General features: G+C 35.0%; 3 protein-coding genes across 3 annotated transcripts; 1 reads left to right on the forward strand and 2 right to left on the reverse strand.

Moving 5' to 3' along the window:
* The first annotated feature begins 139 nt into the window (after positions 1-139).
* LOC123876209 lies at positions 140-6453 on the forward strand. The gene is made up of 7 exons (XM_045922386.1): positions 140-449; positions 1184-1391; positions 2040-2242; positions 3213-3306; positions 3496-3624; positions 4903-5126; positions 6030-6453. The coding sequence occupies exons 1-7, from the start codon at positions 271-273 to the stop codon at positions 6280-6282; spliced, it is 1290 nt and encodes a 429-aa protein (XP_045778342.1). The 5' UTR covers positions 140-270; the 3' UTR covers positions 6283-6453.
* A 2453-nt stretch (positions 6454-8906) lies between these two features.
* LOC123876078 lies at positions 8907-9820 on the reverse strand. Its single transcript, XM_045922213.1, has one exon. It carries the CDS (start codon positions 9672-9674, stop codon positions 8928-8930), a length of 747 nt encoding a protein of 248 aa, XP_045778169.1. The 5' UTR covers positions 9675-9820; the 3' UTR covers positions 8907-8927.
* Positions 9821-10492: 672 nt separating this feature from the next.
* LOC123876076 lies at positions 10493-11618 on the reverse strand. Its single transcript, XM_045922212.1, has one exon. The coding sequence runs from the start codon at positions 11400-11402 to the stop codon at positions 10638-10640; it is 765 nt and encodes a 254-aa protein (XP_045778168.1). The 5' UTR covers positions 11403-11618; the 3' UTR covers positions 10493-10637.
* Between the last annotated feature and the right edge of the window lie 61 nt (positions 11619-11679).

Consider the following 11679-nt stretch of genomic DNA (forward strand, 5'->3'; position numbering starts at 1 on the left):
GTTCAGCCGTTTGAAAGTTATCAGCTCTTTTCTAGCTACTATAACCTTCACTTGTCGGGGGTGTTATAAATTTTAAATTTACACTTCTTGAAATACATAGATACCTATTTGGTACCATTTTGGTACTTATTTTCTGGATTGACGTAACATTGACACTTATAAACTTACAACTACGATGTCACATCGGATATAACCGAAAATATTTTTATAAGAACACGTTAAAGTTCTACTTTTAAGGAATTAGTTTCAAAATATCAAAATACCCTCAATATGTTCTGCGAAGACGTTTGCCTCGGGTCCACGAATGGTTTAGAAAAACTGAGGGTTCTAAGCGATACGCTCAATGCTAAGGCAGTGGACAAAGTCAATGGGAGCCAAGAGTTGGTTATGCTTACTGATTTCGCCCGGGAATCTAACGAGTATCAGTTCCAAAAAATTATGCAGGATAGGTAATTTTTTTGGCCATTACCTAGGTACATACGATTGTGGCTGAAAAGTCCTTTTTTACGGCTTTGGATTCTTTGAACACTTAAGTTCTAATCATCATCATGATCAACCCATCAGCGACCCACTACTGATCATGGGTATCTTCTCAAAACGAGAAGGGGTTAGACCATAGTTTGCCAAACTTGACCAGTAGGTACGGATTGGCAGACTTCACACATCTTTTATGGAGAACTCTCAGGCATGCAAGTTTCCTCACGATGTTTTCCTTCACCGTTAAAGCAAGTGATATTTAATTGCTTAAAACACAGATAACTCCGAAAAGTTAGAGGTGCGTGCCCGGGATCGAACCCCAAACCTTCCGAATAGAACCTAACCACTAGGCTACTACCCCTTTTCTTGTAAATAATTAATTAAATAATAATTAATTAGGTACCTATCCTCTACTTTCCAAACATTTAATTTGCATTTATCATTTACGACCATGCTTGCATTTTCAACTGTGGAATCAACTCCCATCGGCGGTGTTCCCACTAGCTTACAATATGGGGTTATTCAAGGGGCGGACCAACAAATTCCTGAAAGGCCGACAACGCATCGGCGGTTCCTCTGCTGCTGCAAATGTTCATGGGCAGCGGTGATCACTTAACATCAGGTGACCCGCCTGCTCGTTTGCTCACTATTTCTATTTTAAAAAAACGAACAAACACTCTATAAGGACTCCTTATCACAATTTTAGAATATCAGATGTAGCATCCTGGCATTGGGTGCTAGAAGACCTATCGAAACGTCTGGATGAATCGATTAATGCATTGAAATACGAACATAATGCTCTGAGGGTAGTCGTGAAAAGAGTGCAGGAGGAAATGGACTGCCACTCCAGAGAAGGCTCTCGACCGGGAGCGTTATGTCCTTTGACTGATGTGGTTGAAGAAGCAGTTATAGAGGTGACAATTAAAATTAGGTCTCCAGAAGTTTTATTAAGGACCACAGGAACTAGGAACTCTTTGCGGAATAAAAAAATCGATAACTTAAAATTTAAAAAATCCCCGACACAAAAACCTCTATAAGAAAACTAAAAAGAGCTGATAACTTTCAAACGGCTGAACCGATTTTCTTCGATTAATAGCTAGGAACACTCTCGATCAAGCCACTTTTCAAACAAAAAAAAAATAAATTAAAATCGGTCCATTCGTTTGTAATACTACCAATGTTTCGTGTAATTACTACCAATTAATTATATAGCAACCAGATGATGCCCGCGACTCCGTGCGCGTGGATTTAGGTTTATTTAAAAATCCCGTGGGAACTCATTGCTTTTCCGGAATAAAAAGTTGCCGAAGTTAATTTCCGGGTCGTAAGCTACCTCTGTATCATATAAATCGGTTTAACGGGTAGATTCTTAAGAGTCCCGTAGGAATCTTTGATTTTCACGGATAAAAAGTAGCCTATGTCTGTCCCCGGGATGTAAGCTAACTCTGTACCCATCAAAATCGGTTCAGCGGTTGAGCCGTGAAAACGTAGCAGACAGACAGACAGACACACTTTCGCATTTATAATATTAGTAGCTATGGATAAATAAACCTGTTCTTTAGGAATTTAAGTTTCTCCGTGACCAGAAAAAGAATTTCGAGAATCTTATCGATGAACTGGATAAGCAAACAGCGATGCTTGACAAGACGAAAAAGAAAATAGAAAACGATATTTTGAACAAGCAACAGGCTTTGTCCGTAGAGGAGATGTGTGCGACCAAAGATTACACGGATGCTATAGTTGGGGAGTGGAAGAGGAGGAAAAAGTAATGTGTTTAGAGTGACGGATTAAGACTACTTGATGCCCTAAGCAATCCATGCCTGTGGGCCCCCCTATCCGTATGTCAACTAGAATCGGTCTTTAATTAAACCTTTACCGCCTAAAAACTTTAGTTTTTTGTAAAATAAGATGGTGAGATGTGACGTACTTTAGAAGTGGAGTAGGTGCGACAACAATAAAAACCAAAGCATAATTATTTAATTATTGAAATGCGCCTTGCGGCTTTCGGGGGCATTCGAATTGTCGAATGCACAAGCGGGCAGCGAGTGGGCAAGCGGGAGTGGGGTTATGATTCTAGATCGGACTCTATGTCAACTTAAAACGCGCGAATTTTCAAATTAGTCCTAGAAAAGTTTCTACTCTCACGTCACCAAAAACCACACCAAAAAAAGTTTTTTGGTGTAGTTTTTGGTGACGTGAGAGTGAGACGTGAATGCCCTAAGGACAGATTTTTTTGTGCTTCTTCTGGTGCCCCCTCAGACGTGATGCCCTAGGCAATTGCTTAATTTGATTAAGGGTTAATCCGTCACTGTGTTTAGTATTACAATGCATGGCAATTGTTCATTTATCATTATGAGTTATTGCTTATTGGCAATTATTATCAATACTATAGTAGGTGATGATGTATGGCACTGAAACGTGGACACTGACAGTTGGCCTTGTCCACAAGTACAAAGTTACTCAGCGTGCTATGCTAGGAGAACCAAAGTGACCGACATAGCTCAACGAATTAGCTGAAGTGGCAGTGGGCAGGTCATGTCTGTCGCAGCACCGATGGCCGCTGGGGTTGACGTGTTCTGGAATGGAGACCGCGTAGTATCAGCAAGCGCACACTAACGATAAAAAAATTCCAGCTAAAACTTTTTCAAACTATGCAACATACATATACATGTTTTAAGAACTTTTTAATGCGCTATTTTCTGTATTTTGTATTTTTTTTTTGTTTGTTTATCCAGAGGTTCTCCTGTGGCGCGTTGGTCCAAACGATGTGCAGCGCTGAAAAGATCTGGTCTGAAAGCCCTTTATAATGCAATCATAACTCGACAACAGGTTTGTTGCAATACAAAATTACTTATTAACCTTTAACCTATGTCAAACCTTTAATATAATAGAGACAGGGAATATTCTTATCTTAGGCTGCATCATCACCTGCTAGCAGGTCTGATTGCAGCCAAGCGCTAGTCAAGCATTAGCAACATCAGATATTTCGCAAGTGTCAATTAAAATATTGCTTTAAAGGTTCGCGGTGCCAGAAAGCGCTTGTCGATTGCTGCTCAAGCGTACGCGGCAAAAGTCGATGCTGTGTTGAGAAGACGACTTCATACTAATAAATTGAAACTTCAAGACCTTAACTGGCAAAGAGAAGAGGTATTTTTAATTCAATACATAGGTACACTAAAAAATTTAGTGATTGTCAACAAAATACTAACAGCTTTAGACGCCCATTGATCTTCGTCGCTCGTAGGCGAAGATTCACCACTTTTGGTGATAGAGTCTTGATCGCCGCCGTAAGATCATACCTAATCATATTCTTTACTAGCTGTGCCCGCGACTTCGTTCGCGTGGAATAGTGACTATTCGGGCAGCATGTACGTTAAAAATGTTCGCCGTGATTCTTTGAATTGACAACTTTTTTATTTATGAACCGATTGACATGAAATAAACACTAAATGTTAAGTGAAGCTTACTACAATATATTAGTGAAAACCGTACCTAAATCGAATAAGCCGTTTCTGATATTAGCGTGCACAAACACACAGACAAACAGACAAAAAAAAATTAATTAGAATTTCGGGTTCGGCATCGATATAATAACAACCCCTGCTACTTTTTTTTTATATATTTCCATTGTACAGACACCACTTTTCTACAATTTTATTATATGTATAGATTTGCTGAGTACAGGTACAAATGGTGGTACAAAGAGTGTACAATGAGTCCAATGTATTCAACCATTTCTGCCATGCAAATATAATAATTACTAGCTGTGCCCGCGACTTCGTTCGCGTGGAATAGTGACTTTTCGCGCTTTATATAGACACGGACGCTCAGGCGCGAGGCGCCGTGATTCTTTAAATTGACATAACTTTTTTATTTATGAACCGATTGACATGAAATAAACACTAAATCCTAAGTGAAGCTTACTACAATATATTAGTGAAAACCGTATCTAAATCGAATAAGCCGTTTCTGAGATTAGCGTGCACAAACACACAGACAAACAGACAAACAGACAAAAAAAAAATTAATTACAATTTCGGGTTCGGCATCGATATAATAACAACCCCTGCTACTTTTTTTTTATATATTTCCATTGTACAGACACCACTTTTCTACAATTTTATTATATGTATAGATTAATATCGCCGGCTGATCGGTGTTTTACCCCCTTCATTATTTTACCACCGTACCACCACCCCCACGTCGTCGACATTCTTGAATCATTTTGCATCATTATTCCCTATAGGTACGCAAGGCTAGGGTTTGAAATACTCTTCCGAGATCAGTGTTCGCTACCGATAAATCCGGGTATCTTTAAAACAAGAGTGAATATGCACATTCTAGGCAAACGCGTCCCATCTTAAACCACATTATCACTTCCCATCAGGTGTGATCGTGGAAAAACTAATTCAATTTAAATTCAAGGCCGTACGAGACTACAATTCATTGCAAGAGGAGTTGTCGGTAGCTGAGAAGACAGTTGTAGAGACTATGGACCAAGAACGGGTAGTGGCTGCCAGGCTAGCCGATCGTACCCAAAGGCCAGATAGAGAATTGACGAAAGACGACGTGAACAGGAAACTAAGGGAAGAACAAAACCAACTACGAAAATTTTCTATGGAGCTGCGGAACAATATAGAAGAAATTACGTAAATTTCGGTTGAGATTTTAGTAGTTTTAGGCGGATTACCTAATCTTTCTAAAATTAATGAAAGACTTCATTTAATGAAAATATAAGGAACTCTCATAGGAATATGTTTGTCGATCAAGACCCGTCAAGGGAATCAAAACGTATAGGGTACTTCCCGTTGACCTAGAATCATGAAATTTGGCACTTAGTAATATCATAAGGCACAAGATCAAGGCCAAAATTTGTGGTTACGTCATCAAAAAATCTAGTACGATAGTACGTCGGAACCCTTCGTGTGCTAATCCTACGCGCACTTGACCGGGTTTTTAGGGTTTCGTACCTCAAAAAGAAAAACGGAACCCTTATAGGATCACTTTGTTGTCTGTCAGTCCGTCCGTCATGTCTGTCAAGAAAACCTTTAGGGTACTTCCCGTAGACCTAGAATCATGAAATTTGACAAGTAGGTAGGTCTTTTAGCACAAGTAAAGGAATAAATCCGAAAACCGTGAATTTGTGGTTACATAATTAAAAAATAATTAAAATGTGTTTCAATTTTCAAAGTAAGATAACTATACCAAGTGGGTATCATATGAAAGTGCTTTACCTGTATATTCTAAAACAGATTTTTATTTATTTTTATGCACAATAATTAAAAATTAAAAATTACCCGAGTACGGAACCCTCGGTGCGTGAGTCTGACTCGCACTTGGTCGGTTTTTCTTTATGAATTGAGATCCTGCAGGCGGTTATTTAAACTGTTTTTATCCCTGGCTAAAGATATTTATATTTCCGGCCGTTCATACTTCATTCCATTAACTTTTCTGTTTCGTAGCCATCTTCCTTGGAAAGAAGTGGTTAATTCGTTGAAGCCATCTCCACACATTGCAAGGATTTTTTAACGGGTTATTATTTCTTTTTTCAGCACTTTACAGAAACATATAAACGCAGCGATAGGGCGTATAGACTGTTTCGCCGAAGACCTAATACAAGTGATAGGTTTAGACGAAGAAAGGCTTCGTTGTAGACTCGGGGAGACGAGTCACAGTGGCAATTCAACAGCCCATAACACCAGTTCTACAACGCCTTCTAGAACTCATTCAACCCCTTCTAGACAGCTCACGGTAATCCAAGAAGAAAATGAAGATGATGATGACGATTATCCATTCGATTTTTAAAATGATTGTTTTTGAAATAGATTATTTGAATTGATTTTTTCGACAGATAATTAAATAATTTTATACCTGTAATGTAATTTGTCGAAAAATATTTTGGGATTATTTGATAGATACCTGCAAAATCTCATGATTCTAGGTCAAGGGGAAGTACCCTATAGGTTTTCTTGATAGACACGACGGACGGACGGACGGACAGACAGACAGTCAGACAGACAGACAGACAACAAAGTGTAGGTATATGAGTTTTTTATCCGTTTTTCCTTTTGAGTTAGGGAACCCTAAAAGACCATGAAATTCTTAAGGAATAACAACGTTGATCAGTCGATCTATTTCTAATCTGTCGATAAGTTACTTTTTGATGTTATTTCTCAAACATTGTACCTCTGGTACCTAGTACCTATATTTGACAAAAAAATACTGCTGACAAAAACATACCCACACATATAAAACATTGATTAATTATTATTAATCAATCTATCAATCTGTCTGTATATTATTTATATCCATCAGTATTATTATAATCAGCTGTAAGGCGTTCTGGTATGGCTTTTTTATGAAACTGGTAACTATAATAATTATAGAATATTGATAAAAATCTTATACAGAAGGTGTTCAGATTTAAGAGTTAAGTTTATTTTACTATTAGATTTTTAAATAAAATATGCATGTAACGATAAAACTTGACGATTTTTATTTATGAAATGAAATAATTTACTTTTGCAGTAACAATTTTCGCAGATTGAATAAAATTATTGACTGAGCCTGTTAAAAATTAATATTAATTATTATAAAGAGAAAATGTACAAGGTTTCACTTAATTTTAGTTATTTACTTTACAATGTTAATAGTAACATGCCAGATAATAGATAATGATATAAGGTAATAGAGATAGCAAATTCTTAACAGGCTAAATCAGAAATAGAAAGGCTTAAAACATACTTATTTAGACACTGTTTTCTCATAGCTAGCATATAGATTTTTTACCATAGGTACTTGCCTGAACGACTAGGTAATACTGGCAAATGCAGGAGGTCTTGCTATTAACACCACACATGCTGGGTCTGTCCAGGCTTTTTTTTTTTGGTTCAACCCTATTGGTCAGTTTAGATAAGTTAAACCCAGAGATAAATCAAATCATAGTATTTTCAAAGACCAGAATCACACTAAAAACGTGTCATGATGTAGCCTGTACATAAATATGTTTCCGCCTTAATTGGAATTACATACATTGTAACACATCCTTTGCTATTCAAATAATTTGTTTTGAATTTTAAACCCATCAAAATAATTTAAAATACTAGTAATAGAATGAGTACATATTATCATCATTATCAAAAATTAGAGATTTTTAATCTGTGTAATAGGCCAATTTCTTTTTAAATTTTATTTGAATTCTTAATTTTTATAATAGTCACATATTTATTATTATTATTAAATACTTAATATTATACAGTTATATAATATTGTTACTATGTAATATTTATTTATAAATTATATATAATATTTGTCCTGTTATGTAACAAATTGTATGGGTGTTTACTTAACATTATGTTATATTAAGCATAATAATATTATAATCATCATTGTAAGTAGGACTCTTTTTAATTATCAATTTCTAGTCTAAAAGACAAGGTATTCTAATGTGAGATTGTCTTTTTATGCATTTGCAAAACAGAAAATGTAGTAATATTATAAACGATAGATACAATTCTTGAATTTATGTTTATATGGCAACACTTTGATCAAATAAATTAATGAATTTGTGAAACATGTTAGATAAAAGTTAAAAGATGAGTTAGATAAAATTTGTTAAGTAAAAAGAAAATTTATTTTATTTATTAAAAGGAATTGAACACAAAATGGTGACTGCTCTGCTGCAGAAAGAAAAAGGAATGCTAATAAACATGAATAAATTAACTTAACAAGTTACAGTTTCAAATTCTCTAAATCAATATATTTAACAGATACAAATTAATAAATTAGGTTTAATAAATTTGTCCACACTATTTTATTATAAGTGATTAGCTGTTGAGCAGAAATAGGCTTATATGAATAACTAACTTTTAGAGAGACAAAAAAATTGACTTAAGTAACATCAATTATGTTACCATACCTATTTGTTTTTACATAGTTCTTTTGATTTTTATTAATGTTGGTATATATATTATAAGATCTAATTTTCATTGTATTAATAACTAGCTGAGGCCCACAACATCATTCCCATGGATTTAAGGTTTTAAAAATCCTGTGGGAAACCATCATTTCCGGGATAAAAAGTAGCCTATATGTTACTCCAGGGTATAATCTATCTACATTCCAAATTTTAGTCATCTAGTAGTTTTTGCATGAAAGAGTAACAAATATCCATCCATACATACATACAAGCTACCACGTTTATAATATTAAGGCTACATATTACTTTGTCCAAAACAAACAAAACAAGTTTACTAATTTACTTTTAGTTGCTAGTTTCATTACATATTAAATATTGTTGTAAAATTTACCTAAAACATAATTATATAATATTTCTGTAAGCAAGATAATCGCAAATATTTTATGGCTACTGAAAATAAATAGGGAGCTTACACAACAGCCAGCATGTAAACAATTGAAAAATTTTAATAAACTATTAAGCTTATGAGTTATTAACTAAATTGGTTGAGATGCGCTTCACTATTAACATGGTCTGCTATACTCTGTGCATTGCATAGTATTTCCATCTGACATTTGTTACAGAATGCGTTTTTTTCATGCTCATTTTTAAGGAAATCTTGAATAGATACTTCCTGGCCTTCAGTTAAGTCTTCTATGTCCATAAACCATTCGACATGCAGCGTATCATCATCAATATGTTCTAAGATTCTTTGCGCAGTGTTTTCTATGTACTGGTCGCAAACTTTACACCATACCTCATCATCATTTTCGACAGGAAATATTCCATTCAGAGGCTTGAGCTTCTCAGCAACATTGCTACGATGTAAGATGTCGTTTACATGCGCCTCTATATTTTGCAAGGTGCAAGCAACTTTGGCATCGCACACCTCGCAAAACACGTCTTCATTTTCACTGGCTAAGTAAGAATCGATATTTATAAACTCACCTTCTATCAGATCGTCTATAGCGGCTATCCAATTAGCGTGTTGATCACCTTCTACATGTGAAGCAACCGATTCTTCTCCAGAAAGATAAACGTTACAAGGCTTACAGTACAACTCGTCGTTGACGTAGCTCATCCCGTTCTCCGCCATCAAATCTATATTTTCCTTATGCTTCATCCCGTTAGTGTGCTCCTCAATGCATTTGTTGGCCTTTGGAATGTAAACCCCGCAGAACACGCAGCGTACCCGTGTTTTTGAGTTCGCAACGATACCGTATAACAAGCCTGTTTTCATTATTTGCTAATTTTTATTACAATAGAATTACCTTCTTTAAATTGAATACTATCTACTTGTAATTTCGTAATTTCTTGCAAAAGATTTTGAAGAATCTTGAAACTTCAATCAAAATTCGAAAATTGAAGTCTTTAGTTGTCTATGGAAATTGGAAAATGACACATGGTCAGTGTTGCCAAGGTCTTTGTCGAAAGTTCCATTTGTTCCAAGTTTGTGCACTGCATCCGATTCGATTGCATCTGATGAAAACCGTGTCGCAGTTGAACTTGTGAAAACCGGCAACATAAAAATCGGCCAAGTGCTAGTCAGACTCGCATACTAAAGGTTCCGTACCAGTTGGTAACACTAATTTTCATGTAACCCATTATGAAATGTTTATTATTTGTTGTTATAACGGCAATAGAAATACACATTCGAGAAAATTTCAACTGTCTACCTATTACGGTTCATGAGATACATCCTGATCACAGACAGGCAGACGGACGGGCAGCAGGTTAGTAATTTGTTACAATATGTAGCCTTGGTTCAGTTGGCACCCTTCGGGTACAGAACCCTAACAAAAGTTAGATTTTCGATTGGTACAGAAATAAAATGCAGCATTGATTACCTAAACACATCTTTATCAATATTCAAAAATTCAATTACTTGATAAAAAAATTATAAAATAATAGTAGGTAACTCACATACATCAACCACTAAGATAATACATAACTTTTTATAATTTTGTCAAATTTCCTTTATAAGAATTTCATAACAGCATCCACTGTTAAAAATAATCCATTTTATATAATATCCCTATTGATTATTTAAAATAAAAGTTAGTTATTTTCGTCGCATATAATATAACCAGTAACTTGTATAAAATCACCTCTATGCATAGTATGATTTTAAGTGGATAAGAAAGTTTCAGTCCAAAAAATTAAATACCAGAAATAGATATTTGGAAAAGTTTAGTCACATTTTCTAACTCCTGTGTCTTTTCCCTTTAATATGCCTTTCAAGATTATCAACATTACATGCTACACCAGTGTTACATTTGTTACATGTAGCCCTGTCCTCTGTAGGATTAGTTAGATATGCATCAATCATAATATTCTGTCCTTCGATCAGACGTAGAATTTTTGTTAACCTTATATTATGTTCTTTATTGTCATCCACATGTTCAAATATTGTTTCAATATAATTTTCAAAGTAAACCTGGCATATTTTGCACCACAAGTCATCATCGCTGCCTTCTACTGAGAAAATGCCATTAAAAGGTTGTACAGCCATTGCACGGGCTCTCCTATGTCTAAGTCCATTTATGTGTTCTCTAACATATTCCAAAGTAAATTCCATAGAGCTATCACATATTGTACAATGCACTTCTGTTCTTTTTTGTATGTTATGTGGTAATTCTAAAAACATTCCATCTTTCTCGATTAGTTTATTTATTAAACTCATTATGTCTTTATGCTTTTTACTTTGTATGTGAGCTTCTATATCAAGTACATTTTCCTTACAAAGTCTGCAAAGGGTGTGGTTTTCACGAATAATTACATTATTTTGTACCATCATTCTATGTTTATATATTATATCTTTATGATTTTTATCATCTACGTGAAGCTCAATAATTTTATCACTAAGCGGAAATAACTCTTTACAAAGATTACACATTTGCTTAAAATCTTGTTCATAATAAGCCATTATTACTTCCGAAACTTTAAAATCCTTAATTAATCTGTTCATAATTAGGTAAGGTTTCTAAAACGTTAATTTCCCACAGATCGTAGTGGTTATATTTTCTTTGCACATGGTTTTCACTGCTTTTTTAAAGTTTTCCTTTCAAATAGAATGTTCCGTTCATGTTTAATAGTAGGTAATAATAATTTATCAAGTAAATAAATATAAATATGTAAAAAAAAAAACAGCAAACAGCTGACGCGACTTGCCGTAGACCGTAGACTCGAGACTGTCTAGCACAGATAACTATTATATTATACTAGTCTAGCACCAAAGAGTATGT

The sequence above is a fragment of the Maniola jurtina genome, chromosome 21 (genome assembly GCF_905333055.1).
Source record: "Maniola jurtina chromosome 21, ilManJurt1.1, whole genome shotgun sequence".
Taxonomy (NCBI): domain Eukaryota; kingdom Metazoa; phylum Arthropoda; class Insecta; order Lepidoptera; family Nymphalidae; genus Maniola; species Maniola jurtina.